This window comes from Pseudophryne corroboree, chromosome 4 (assembly GCF_028390025.1).
Source record: "Pseudophryne corroboree isolate aPseCor3 chromosome 4, aPseCor3.hap2, whole genome shotgun sequence".
Taxonomy (NCBI): Eukaryota; Metazoa; Chordata; class Amphibia; order Anura; family Myobatrachidae; genus Pseudophryne; species Pseudophryne corroboree.
Window position 1 is genome coordinate 100,861,038 of NC_086447.1, and position 14,569 is coordinate 100,875,606.

Consider the following 14,569-nt stretch of genomic DNA (forward strand, 5'->3'; position numbering starts at 1 on the left):
TTAGCATAGCAGGGCTGCGATCGCTTGTGCAGCCCTGCTATGCTAAAAAAGTTTCTCACAAATCAAGACCAGCCCTGGATATACTTACCCTGTGCGACAGATCCAGCGATGATGGGCTCAGCTTTGACTTCAGACATCCGCCCTCCGTTCACCTGGACACGCCTGCGTTTTTCTTACCACTCCCCGAAAACGGCCTCCAACGGTCAGTTGAAGCTCCAGAACGCCTTCCGGCAGTCAATCTTCTTGCGGTCGCGGCTGCGACCGCTTTCTCCGCTGTCAGCGTCGTTGCCGTCGCCGTGCAACGACGCGCGTGCACATTCCAGATCCGATCGCACCGCTGCGATGAAGTGCAGCGTGCGATCGGGTCGGAATGAGGGCCACTGTCCGATCCGTCGGGGACTGACTGATGTCATTTACATGCGCCCACCCAGTTCAGCTGTCAGTCACCTCTGGCTGCTGCAGCTTGTGTAGACCGCCCGTACACACATACTGACGTGCCAATATATCTAACGATATATTGGCCGTCGGCTGTGCAGCAGGGATTACGCGATATGTCTGTGAACAGCGGAGTTCACAGACATATTGCTCGTACACACTGGCCGTTGGACCCGCGATATATCGGCCGTTCAAGAGAACGGACGATATATCGGCCAGTGTGTACGCACCATAATTCATACTTATTTCATACTTCTGTTTACATTCATTTGTGAGTTATAAATATTTTTGAATTGCTACTGTGATTTTAAACAGCCTCATAGATGTTATTGCCTCAGTGATGCCACTGTCCCAATAATGGCCCTGCCTCAGTGATTCCACTGCCACAGTGATATTACTGCCTCTCTGACTTCACTGTCTCAGTGACTCTGCTTTCCCAGTGATGTTGCTTCCTCATGGACTCCACTGTCTCAGTAATGTTACTGCCTCAGTGACTCCGCTGCTGCAGCAATGTTACTGTCTTATTGTGTCCACTATCACAGTGATGTTACTGTCTTAGTGATGTTACTGTCTCATTGTTGTTACTGTCTCAGTTATGTTATTGCCTCAGTGACTCCACTGTCTTAGTGATGTTGGTGCCTCACTGACTCCGCTGCCTCAGTGATGTTACTGCCTCGCTGACTCTACTGTCTCAGTGATGTTACTGCCTCAGTGACTCCACTGCTACAGTGATGTTACTGCCCTATTGACTCCATTGTCTCAACGATGTTACTGCTTCAATGATGTTACTGTCTCAGTGACTCCGCTGCCCCATTGATGCTGCCATCTCAGCGATGTTACTGCCTCAATGATTTCACTGCCTTGGTGATGTTACGCCCCACTGATCCACTTCCCCAGTGATGTTACTGCCTCACTGACTCCACTGTCTCAGTGATGTTACTGCCCCGGTGACTCCGCTGCCCCAGGGATGTTACTGCCTCAGTGACTCCGCTGTTGCAGTGATGTTCCTGCCTCATTGACTTCACTGTCTCAGTGATGTTACTGCTTCAATGATTTTATTGTCTCAGTGATGTTACTGCCTCATTGATTCCACTGTCTCAGTGATGTTACTGCTTCAGTGATTTTATTGTCTCAGAGGTGTAACTGCCTCAGTGACTTCACTGTCTCAGCAATGTTACTGCCTCAACGATTTCACTGCCTCTGTGATGTCACAGGTTCCAAGTGAATAACTCATTAAGCTGCACTTTCATGAATATAGTCCTTACAACCACTGTGCAACACATTTCTGTATGTCAATACCAGTGTTATTACACAGCACATATTTATTTGCCGTTCCATCCAAATACAGTATTGAAATTGACAAATCCATTTGAACTGAAAAATGGCACTTGAACTTAATATATATTTACTCATTTATTTTTACTATGACAGGTTCTGCAATGTCGTCCTATGATCCGATGAACACATTAACCGTCTCCATAGAGAAATCATTACATCACACTCTACTCGATGCAAGCATGAGAATCAATGAATTGTACAACTTCAAAAGTAGCCAGTGGTATAAAGGCTCCGGTTCATACCAGGCCAGGAGTATCCTGGGACTTGAATTATCTGGAGCGGCCTCCGTCCGGTCATCAATTAATAATAACATTTTGACAGTAGAGGGAGAGGGCAATGATCGGTTTACTTTGGCATCATTCTTTGCAAACCAAGACTTACTGCTAGTGGGCACATTCAACACTGAAACCGGCCAGAAAAAATTAGAATCCAACTATAAGTTTGATTCATCTTTCTTGAAAGCAACAAACAAAATGTCGGGAATGTTTCTAACAGAGGCAACCACAATAACATCAACTACTGACTTTCAAGATGGAGCACTCATTAATGCCATGACCTTAGATCATAGGAATGGAGAGTTGTCTCTAAAGTGTGACACTAATGGAAATTACAACAACTTAGTTGGACTGAATAAATTTGAGGTCATGCTGTCAAGCGCAAGGGCTGCAGTACGCTCAGAGTATCAGGCTACCTACAAGCGCAACAGGTTCTACACCCTTCTGACTGGTTCTCTCAACAATGTTGGTCTTGAACTGAATTCAGATATCACTTTCAATAACCAGGGGAGCAGAAGCGCACACAAGGGCACCCTGAAAATCAACATGGATGGCCTAACCACCAGTGCAACTACCAGTGTCAACTACAGTCCTTTTGTGCTTGAGAGTGAGTTGAATGCTGCCATTGGGTTATCTGGAGCGGCAATGAAAATGACGGCGAATACCCGATGCCGAGAGCATAATGCAAAGATATCTGTTGATGGAAGGGCTTCCCTAAGTGAACTTTATTTGAGTAGCGTGCACCATGTTGCTCTTTACAGCATGGACAGCACACACTTATTGAGCTTTAAGGTTAATCCCGAAGGACTGAAGTTCACTAACAACTTAATGGGTTCCTTTGATAAGATAAAACTGGAGATCAGCAATGATCTAAGCATTGCTGGATACAATTTACAACTTACCTCTAAATTTGAAAACTCCTTTAGCCCTGACAGATTCCACAAGCATAGGTTTGACTTCCAAATGCAACCTTATACGATGACCGCTCTTTTGAATAATGAACTGCAATATGGTGCACTTGAGTTAACCAACAGAGGTCAAGTGCAGCTAGAAGCCTTTAAAATGAATTTCAATGGCAATGTAAGAGGTGCATTCAACAAAGATGAAATAAAGCATTCCTATGGCTTCACCATCGGTAAAATGGAAGCCAACCTGAACACAGACACAGTGGCAAATATTCAAGGAACTGCCCACACTCATAGATTCGCTGTGGACATTGCTGGCTTCTCTGCCTCACTTACCAGCAACACAAACTCTGAATCAAAGTCTATGCGTTTCACTAACAGGATTCGCTCTGTGGTAGAGCCATTCACAATCACAATTGACTCTCAGACCAATGGCGATGGAAGACTTATGATTTTTGGAGAGCAGACCGGACAGCTTTACAGCAAGTTCATCTTAAAAGCAGAGCCCCTAGCCTTTAATTTGGTTCATGATTACAGAGGATCCACTAGCCACTCCTTTGGAAAAGGCAAGGTGCATGAAACTCTAGTAGACTACAAGATTACTGTCCTGTTCACACCTGCAGAGCAGCTAAGTTCATGGAAGCTGAAGAGTCGTCTGAACCAAAACACATACAATCAAGATATTAGTGCCTATAATAATGCCGATAGCATTGGAGTTGAGGTTAGTGGGCAAACACTAGCAGACCTCTCCATATTGGACAGAGAGGTCCATCTGCCATTCGTCAGATTTAATCCAATCGACTCTCTAAACCTAAGAGACAGTGTTAACAGTCCTCAAGAATTTGGCATTTCTGGATACATAAAGTATGACAAGAATAAAGACATGCACGTCATTAGCCTACCTTTCATTGAGAACATGTCTTTGTATTTTGAGAAAATAAGAACGGCTTTACTTACCACCCTGCAAGCTCTTCAGAATTCATTAAAAGACATAAATATTGACCAATATGTAGAAAGGTACAAGAGGGCTTTGGACACAGCCAGCCAAAAAGTAAATGACTATGTTAACAATTTGGACATAGAAAGCAAAGTTAGTGTAGCAAGGGAAAGAATGATTTCCTTATCCAAAGAATTTAAAATCACAGCTGAGGAACTTCAAGCAGCAATTGAAAATAATTTCAGATGGGTGGAACTGAATTTGCAGAATTACTTGAACGAAGTGAACAGATATGCCAGAGAGAATTTTGACCTTGATCAGCTTATGAAGTCCGCTGAGAAGTTAATTCAAATATGTATTGAAAAACTGAAAGCCCTAGACAAGGAATACAGAGTGCGAGAAAAAACTCTTGAAATGATCCAGAACATACAAATCTTAATTGAGAAAATCAACGTTAATGAATTGGGACAAAGTTTGTCTGCTTGGATTCAAAATGTTGATGACTTGTACCAAATTAAAGCTAACCTAAAGAGATTATTACAAGAAATACAGAATTATATCCAGAGAATTGATATTGACCAAATCACTCAAAATGTTAAAGAACTACTGCAATCCATTGAGATATCGAAGTACAGAGATATGATAAAAAATGCTTTGCCCTTTGAGAACATCAGATTTATTATAGAGCAAGTTAAAAACCTTATTCTGACCCAACTGGAGGAATTGGAAGTGAGTGAGAAAATAAATGCAGTCATTGACAAACTCCAAGACATTGTGGCAACATATGACATTGACAAAAAAATTGAAGTCCTCATAGAAAAGTTTGCTGAGTTTCTTAACCACCAGAGGGTCAGGGAGACAATTGAAACTGTAATAAATATGCTGAGTGACATTGATATCAAGCTGCATTACAAAAAAGTACTTGCTTTTGTTGATGCCAAAGTCAAGCAAGTGAGAGACTATGACTTTCAGAAGCTTATCGATGACGTTAATTATTATCTCGATATGATAGTAAAGAAAATGAGGTCTTTTAATTATGAAAAGTTTGTGGATGACTTCAACAACTGGATAAGAGAGATGACTGAAGAAATAAATAAAAAGCTAAGGGCACTGGAGCTGCCACAAAAGGCAGAAGCCTTAAGACAATATCTGAATAACATCAGATCGGTGGCTGCTGAGTATCTTCAACAAGTAAGAGACACTAGGATTGCTGCAATCATGCAATGGTATGAGGATATCATGTCCTCAACGGTGTTAATTGAATGGAAGAAAAGGACAATTGAACATCTTGAAGATGTCAGAGACAGAATATACTCCATGAACATTAAAGAGGAATTCCAGAGATATCTAAAACAGGTTAGCCAGGCTTACAGTAGGTTAGTGATGTTCATAACAGATCAGTGGAGCTTCCTGGCTGGCAAGATTACCAGATTTGCAGAAGAAAACAATATTCAGGAGTGGGCTGAAAAGGTAAAAGTCTTTGTAGAAGAAGGATTTGTTGTGCCGGAGATTAAATTGGGCTATATTAGTATTCCTGCATTCGAAGTAAGCCTCCGGACTCTCAGAGATGCAACATTCAGAACACCATCCTTTAATGTACCATTCACTGATTTGTGGGTCCAATCTGTGGAAATCAACTTTAGGAAGCTGAAAAATATTGAAATTCCAACAAGGTTTGTCACACCTGAATTCACTCTGTTGAACATCTACAGAGTACCATCATACACAATTGATTTGAATGATATCAAACTGAAAATTGTAAGAATAATTGATCAAATTATTTCAAGTGACTACAAGTGGCCATCTTCAGATGTATTATTGAGAGATCTACAGATGAGCGACATGGGGCTTCCTGAATTTACCATTCCAGAAATCTCTCTACCTAATATGCAGCTACCAGAGTATAAAATCCCAAAACTAAACTTGGAAAATTTCCAATTTCCTGATATACAGATACCAGAATTTCAGCTCCCAAAAATTCCTCATACTGTTTCTATTCCAACATTTGGCAAGTTTTCCAGTTCATTCAAAGTAACATCTCCATTTTTTACAATGTTAACTTCAAGTGAGGTTAATAATGTCACTGTTTCTGCAAAAACACCAGAAATGGTTGCTTCCCTGACAGCAGAAGCAACATCAATGGTGGAGGCTTTGGCTTTTACATTCAGAGCTGACAGTCGGATTTCTGCACCCTTGATGGAGCAGTTAGTTCTTAAAGAAACTGTGTTGTTATCTAACAAACATGTTAAATTAGATCACTTTAGTGAAGTTGCTTTCACATCAAGTCACATTCAGACGCAAGTCCAAACCAAGGTTAACTTCAAAACCGAGAAGAACTCAGCTGATTTAGAAAACTCCATTATCTTGAAAGTAGAGAAAAGAATCACTGCTGATGTGAATACCAAATATTCTCACAGGTTGAATATTCCACAATTTGATTTTTCAAGTCAGCTTGACCTCCAAAATGATATTGACACAACAGTGGACATTGGACGCATTTCAGTCACTTCTTCTGGTAAAGGGAACTGGAATTGGGCCTGTCCACTTTTTTCACATGATGGCACCCACCAAGCAGACCTCAAGTTCAACTTAAGAGGTGGCAGCATTGAAGTTTCAGGAACCAACAAAATAATTGATAAATATCTAAAACTGGATCAAAGCCTGAAATATAATTCAGTATTCCTAAATTCTTTAACTATTGAAGCTATTTCAAAAGCTGAGTCACCTAGCATTGGTAACAGTATTGCTACCGTTAAAGGAAGTATCCAGGTTAATGATATGAAGATAGCACTTCAAGCCACTCATAACACAGAATTATTAGGACGAGCCACTGGAACCATAAACAACAACTTTGAGTTTTTAACAAGACCATTTGAAATAAAACTGGTCACTGCTAACAATGGGAATCTAAAAATTAGTTTCCCCATGGAATTAACTGGCAAGATTGAATTCTTAAACAACTATGACTTTATACTCGACCCCAATATCCAGCAAGTGTTATGGAAAGCTAATGGACGGTTCAACCAATACAAAGTGTCTCACACTATTTCACTGACCAATAATGAAGAAAATATTGCTGCTGGTCTGGCAATGAATGGGGAGGCTAACCTTGACTTCTTAACAATCCCAGTTTCCATCCCAGAAATCCAGATCCCATACACATCAATGAAAACGCCACAGGTTCGGGAATTTTCTCTTTGGGAACGAAGCGGCTTGAAGAATTTGCTGACAACAACCAGACAGAATATTGATCTGAACATAAAACTTCAATATCAGAAGAATAAAGACATGCATGCCATTCCTTTACCACTAGAGAAACTCTTTGATTCAATAAATACAAATATGAAGACCCTTAACCAGAAATTTGAAGTTGGGAGAGACAAAACATTGAACGTCTTGATGGACTCCTATAACCAAGCCAAAGTAAAGATTGATAAGTACAGAGTGGACAATCAAGTTAACAAAATTCCAAGAACATTTAGGATCCCTGGTTATAAGATACCATTTGTGAATATTGAAGTATCTTCTTTCTCTGCTGAACTTCCAGCCTTCGGCTATATAGTTCCTAAAGAAATAAGCACACCAAGCTTTGTAGTACCAGTTATTGGGTTCTCTATCCCAAGTTACAAATTAGTGCTACCTTCTCCAGAACTACCAGTATTACATGTTCCCAACAGCTTACGCAGGCTTTCTCTTCCCAGGATTAAACTGCCAAGTGGGCAGAGCAGTATTTTCATTCCAGCAATGGGAAACCTCACTTATGATTTCTTCTTTAAGTCAAATGTAATTTCACTCACAACAAGTGCTGGAATATACAATCAGTCTGATATCTCTGCGAGGGTAAGTGTAGCCTCCACCTCTGTCTTAGATGCTCTTGCATTCAACATTGATGGCACAACTGGGCTTACTAGAAAGAGAGGGCTAAAACTAGCTACTGCGCTGGCTCTGAAAACTGCATTCGGTGAAGGAAAACATGAAAGTTCTATATCATTTGGAAAGAAAAATGTGGAAGCATCGGTTATCACAAACGCCAAAATGGATACCCAGATTTTGAAAAGTACATTCAAGCAAGAACTGACTGGGAACACAAAGACAAAGCCTACAGTTACTTCAAAAATGACCCTGTCTTATGATTTAATTGTACCTTATGGTAATACAGCTAAAGGACAACTGGACCACACACTGAATCTTGAAGGCCTTACATCCTACTTTTCACTAGAGACAAGAACTATTGGAGATCTAAGGGGAACCCTTTTGACACGTCAGCCATTTTATGCAAGGTTTACCAGTGATGCAAATACTTACATGAATTCCAATAACCTTAGGTCATCCGTCAAGCTTGTGTCCAACTCTGGAGCAGAGGGCTTGGGAACCGTGGACTTCACAGAGAATCTTGCTATTGAAACATCTACCAGTCGCATATACACAGTTTGGGAACATAAGGGAGAAAATAATTTAATATTTGGACCATTTTTTACATCAAGAGGACAGCAAAGTGGTAAAGCAACGCTAGAACTGGCACTTTGGAGTCTGCTGGCAGATCTTAAAGTTCAGGTTAACCAACCTAATTTCTTTATTGAATCACTAAACCAAGACATTTCACTAAATGTTAAGGGTGAAAAACAAGAATTTAGCATGAAAGGGAATGGTGTAATAGAGTCCCTTATCTTGGCTCATAACATTCAGCTATCCAATGACCAAACAGATGCAAAACTGGATTTCGGTGGATCAGTGCAAGGCAACGTGGATTTCCTGAAATCAATTATCCTTCCAGTCTATGAAAAAAGCTTGTGGGATATCTTGAAATTTGATGTGACAACACGCGCTGATCAAAAACAGTATCTAAATGCATCGACAACAGTAATTTACACAAAAAATAACAATGGGTTTTTCTACCCTTTTCCATCTGAAAGCCTTGGAGATGGTTACACCATGACATTTCCAGGAATGACATTGTCAAACGCAATGCATCTTCCGTTATCACTACCAGAAGTTAAGTTTCCTGCTACCTACATCAATCTGTTATACACTGCAGAAAGAGATTCTAGCATACCCTTCATTGAGCTGTCTATACCACAATATCAAGTAACCATGTCCAAATACACTCTTCCCAAAAGCTTCTATAACTTTGATTTAAACAGCTTGTTCAACAAGATAGCCGACATTGACCTACCAACAATTGAAATCCCACCACAGAGTGTTGTGTTCCCACCGGTTAAACTGAGACTGCCGGCAGGAATTTACATCCCAGCATTTGGCTCTTTATCTGGATCTGTCAAGTTTACTACTCCAATCTACAATCTGACATGGACAAACAAGCTGGCAAACAATCCAGATGCTTTCGTTGGCTCTGTAGATGCCACCAGCAGTTCCACACTTCGATTTCTGGAGTTTGACCTGGATGGTGAGTCTCTCCTTTTTTTACTTTGTAGAAACAGTTGATTTTTGTATGAAATAAAACTGCTACCACATTTTTATGGAACCACAGTTAATGAGCAGACAAAAAGTTGACATATGATTGGAGAGAATAGATGTAATAAAAGTAATCATAGAACCTCAATGTTTTTAATTCAGATGTATTACTTGAATTTGTAAATTATCTTCAGTTGAATTTGTAAACTATCTTAATATTGCTCAAAGTTTATAAATAACAAAATGTCTTGTTGGTGACAGAGATTTGAAACAACATAAGATCTAGGAACATCCTTATTGGTAATATTTGATTTTTAACTGAACTGTTATTTTTTTGTATTATATTTGCAGCTTCAGTCGGCAGCTTATTAAATGGAAGAGATCTGATTGTATTAGGGCAGGGTAGTCTTTCACATGTCGACCTGAGCGCAAATTGGAAGCATGAAGCTACATTTACTGGACTGAGGTAACAACATCCATTTCCTATTTGATATTACATAAAATTATATATATATATATATTATATGTATATATTATACATATGTGTATGTAGCTATATATATATCTATATAGTCCCAAAAGCCGTTACTCTATAGTGTAAATAAGCAACTGTGCTCCGGTGCCCTCCAATTTACCTCGCACATCTGTGGGGGAAATATTATACATACTATAGGGGCGGCATTCGGAGCGACTTGACAAAATGTATTGTTTGTATTGTTGTATTGTCTGAAGATCTATATAGAGATGTAGCCAAGTTCATTGTTGCCGCATTTGAATACGCATTGCAGCAACGACTAGCTGTGCCTGGCAGTTCCTATTCGCCCCACAACTAGGAAATGCAATGTGTATGCATCGCGGGTGTGAATATACGCACGCACATAGGTGTACGTGAAACGCGGCAACCTAATCCCAACCATGTGCAGCCACAATGAGTGTGGCTACTTCTGTATATAAAACTAATAATATAAATCACATAAATGAAGTACACCTGTCACAAACCCATTTCTGTTTATATGTCAATACTATTTTTATCATACAAATCAACGTTTGTTTGAAAAATATGGCTTCTAAATGTCTTGTTCACGTTTGTTAGGATGGCGAACCACAAATTAGAATTAGGAATTATAAGCCCAACATTCACGGATGTCCAGATATCATGTAAACATGACAGCAATGGGATTTCCTCATCTATATCATCCCCATCTACTGGAATGCTCGGCCTTGTGGTTGAAAAAGATGCCAAGACTATCAAAATGAAAGTATACAGTCGCTCTCTTGTGAGTATTTCATGAAATTTTTTGGATGTCCCAGTATAGTAGAACAGAGATGAAGTCATAATAACCCATTCTTTTATTAAGGAACTGTTTGTTTCCAAAGGCAATCTATAGGCTACATGTGTTGTTATGGGTTAACCACTCTCCGCCCCTTCCCCGCTATACTTGCTTCATTGTCTGTGCAATATTCCTTCTTTCCTTTCCTGTTGATCTGTTCCATTTCCATTACTACCATGGGAGACGTTGGGGGAGTGCACAACACAAACGGGACAGATCACTTTGATTATTATATTGAGGGTAATTCACATAATATTCCCCGTTCTAAATACATATAGACTGCTTCATGCTATCAGTCATAATGTTAAGGGATGGCCAGCAGCCCATATTACTCAACAACTCAGAATGCCGGGGTTATAATGCCGTTATTTATTAGTGCCATGCACCATGTGATGTTATATCATCTCTTGTGCCTCTTATGAGGTCTTGCGGAAAATAAAATTATTGTATATTGTAACATTTTATCTAAAACTTTCTAAGCATCTAAATAGTTTTTTTTTTTACCAACGTGACACTTTTAACACGCTAATTATTACCACTCACCTCAGTAACACTCTCAACACATACTGTAGCCGCTGCTACTGCTACTTACGTAACACTTAAACATCTCACTAATGTGATGCCTTGGGACGGTTGGCTTGTGCTGGCCTGGAGGGGATCCCATGCCCTGGACTTGAACCTCAGTGTTAGGGACCTACCAGATGAGGTCACCTGGTTGCGGTTGGTGGGCCTATATTTTTGGCCGAAATAATGCTAAGCACTCTTATATTGCCGAGTTAATTATAATTATTCAGATCAGCAATGCATAATACTTAAAATGTACACCTCCATTTTCTCTTTTTTTCTGTGTGGAACTACAAGTCTTAGCATGGTTGCACCTTTCAAATTAGGATGTGCAGTCCAAGGCCACCCCCTATTAATAAAAAATAAAGAATAACAATTTACTCAGTTTTGCAAACATTTCAGTAAATATAATTCTTCCACTATGAATAGGCCATGATAAAGAGCATCCTTGTATTTACTAACATGTTTTATATTATAATATACAGTAGCTTAGTCATAGACATGTTTTAAAACCAATGCAATATTTCGGCATTACATAGATCTCTGTTAAAAAGTCATGGACATAATGCAAAGGTATCTTTAGATGAGAGTCTATTCCTATGGCAATTTTAGCTGCAGGATAAATAAATTTCGTACTTAGTGCTAATAACGTTCTTTATCTTTCCTCCAGGCATCACCTGGGAAGGACACATTGATTCTGAAAAACGAAATATCACTCAAAATGGCAGAAAGACTTCAGAACAAACTTAACTGGCGCGAAGACGCTGCCCAGGATGTTCTCAATGGTTTGAAGGAAAGATTACCGAAGATGTCAGACTCCATCTACAACTGCGTCAACAAATACCACCGGGAGCACTTAGGAATGGACATGAAAGAGGCCAACCTAAAGATGAAAGAACTTTTACATAGCAGGGTTTCATCAACATACAGATCTGCTTCCAATCAGATTGACCAGATGAAATATCAGCTGCAGTCGGCAGCCAGAGGTGCCAGCAGAAACTATGCAGACGCCTTCAATAAAGCGCAACAGTGGTACCAGGAACCCGCAGATATGTCCTTTCTCCTGAGTGACGGAGAGATGGGAGCCAAGGTTTATGACAAATTCATTACTGTAATAAGAGGCTACCACAATGCAGTGAGAGATGTGATTGATGCAGCTATTACGTTTCTGAAGAGCACACGCTTTCAGTTGCCAAGCCAACAGAGGAGTTACACAGGTGAGGAGCTGTTTGCCATGTTCATGAAGTCGACAACATACATTATTGATGAAAATATGAAGCAGATCCAACAACTTCTTGATTCCGTCATTCAGTCCTTGAATAATGCTAACTTCAACATCCCTGGTACAAACACAAACATTGAAGGCAGACAAGTAATCCTGGCCATCAAAGATATTTTGAAAGAAATCCAGCAGATTGTCAACAAGTTGTTTATTGATATCCAAAACCTAAGCCTGGAAAAATATCTCCAGCAGCTGAAGACCCTGACCCGAGAGGCCTCACTGAAAATGGAAAAACTGACTGAAGCTTTGAAGTCGAGAAACTATCAGGATATGAAAGCTCAAGCTCAGCAAATGTATAGTGATGCTGTAAACTCCAAGTATGTCCAATATCTTAGTGATAATGCTGCCAGGATTGAAAAGAGCGCCGACCAGCTGCTTAAACTTTACCGGACCGTATATGAAGAACTTTCTGAGAAATTAAAGCAGTTACTCATTTATGCCAAAGCCTTACGGGAAGAATATTTAGACCCGAATGTTGTTGGATGGTCCGTGAAATATTATGAAATTGAAGAGAAAGTACTTGAACTGTTCCAGGTCATCATCAATGCGTTGAAGGAACTGCCTGCAAAATATGGAATAAATATCTCAGAGCATGCAGACAATTTGAAGAAACTTTTAAAGGGGTATTATGAGCAAGCCAAGGTTCTAGCGACCAATGTAGAAGGTCGTGGACTTGAGCAAGTAAGGAAGATCTCTTTGAAAATAGATGAAAAAGTTAGTGACTGGTCAAATGCCGCCAAAACAGCTGCTTTGGAACATTCACAGCTTATTAATACAAAACTACACGAAGCCTACGTACAGCTTCTCAATTCTTATGAGAAGTTCTTCATTGAAGCCAACAATCTGATTGATCTGGTCATCGAAAAGTACAACTCGCTCGTAGAATTCATCACTCAAATGTTGCAAAATTTTCAAAATTCTGCCAGTGAAGAAATGAAGACATATATATCAACACAAAAGGGAGAACTTAAAGTTGAAGTCCCACATCCCTTCAACTGGGACTCCTTTGATGAAATTCCCCAGGTAAGAAGTGACATCATAGCTAAGAGGATGGAAATTGCACGCTCAATGGTACTTGACGGTGTTGACAAAGGATCTAAGAAATGGGAAGAACTGCAAAGTTTTATCGAGAAACAGCTAGAAGATGGAAAAGTTAGTGCACAGCAAATCATTGACAACATCCGACACTGGAAAAAAAATTGAATGGACATTATGTACTGTAGTAGCAGAGAATAAGGTTTTTACACTGTTTTTAAAATGACAGCAATCAGTATATATTAAGTTTTGAAGCTATTATTGTTTCTTGTAAATGAAAGAAAAAAACAAAACAAAAAGTATAACAAAATTGTCTTTATTTCCTTGAAGTTAACTAATAAACTTTGTTTGTTATAAGCTGGCATTTATTTTAACTAATTTCTCTACTTCTTTTCATTATTTAGAATCAACATTAAAATATATCATCAGCTTTGACTTCAATGACTTTTCTTTAAAGTGTCAAAATACGGCTACTTAATGGCGTAATGGGACATTAAAAATAGATGTTTGGATCCAGGACATTCCATTATCCAGGAGATGTTTCTTTTAGCCACTTAACTGATGTTTTTTCCCAACAAAACCACTCAGAAATTGTTTTTTTTTTAAATTACTTATTAAGGTTTAAAAAGCATTTTTAATTATATCTACAAATATTTTATTTAAAAAAAAAAAATACCCTGGGGGGTGTTTTGCACCATAGACCCCCATTATAAAATAACTCCCCACCCTCCAATTGGCAATAAAACCCCTAGTGGTCTATATATGTATAAATACTTATAATTGGACATCCCCCACACATACACCCCGTAGTAGTAAAAAAAAACATGTTCCTCCACTGGTGACAAATCTCCCCTTGGAGTCCCCCTTGATCCCCTCCCAGAAAAGCATCAGATGTGATGCAACCAAGCCAGGTAAAGTACACCTGGCTCTGATTGCATCTCACACAACCATGCCAGACAAGGGGTTAAAATGTCGTAAAAAAAAAAATGAGTTGATTCTGCTATTTTCGATGATAATAATAAGCCACTTGGCGTCACTATTCCATAGGTATCTGG

At 39.5% G+C, this 14,569-nt stretch overlaps 1 protein-coding gene across 1 annotated transcript in view; it reads left to right on the forward strand.

Moving 5' to 3' along the window:
- Window positions 1–13,871, forward strand: part of APOB (apolipoprotein B) — a 36,562-nt gene extending 22,691 nt beyond the window's left edge. Inside the window, 4 exon segments of the mRNA XM_063915313.1 lie at window positions 1,867–9,294; window positions 9,654–9,768; window positions 10,396–10,579; window positions 11,868–13,871. Of these exon segments, the coding sequence (XP_063771383.1) occupies window positions 1,867–9,294; window positions 9,654–9,768; window positions 10,396–10,579; window positions 11,868–13,682 (9,542 nt within the window). The 3' untranslated portion in view covers window positions 13,683–13,871.
- The last annotated feature ends 698 nt before the right edge of the window (window positions 13,872–14,569 follow it).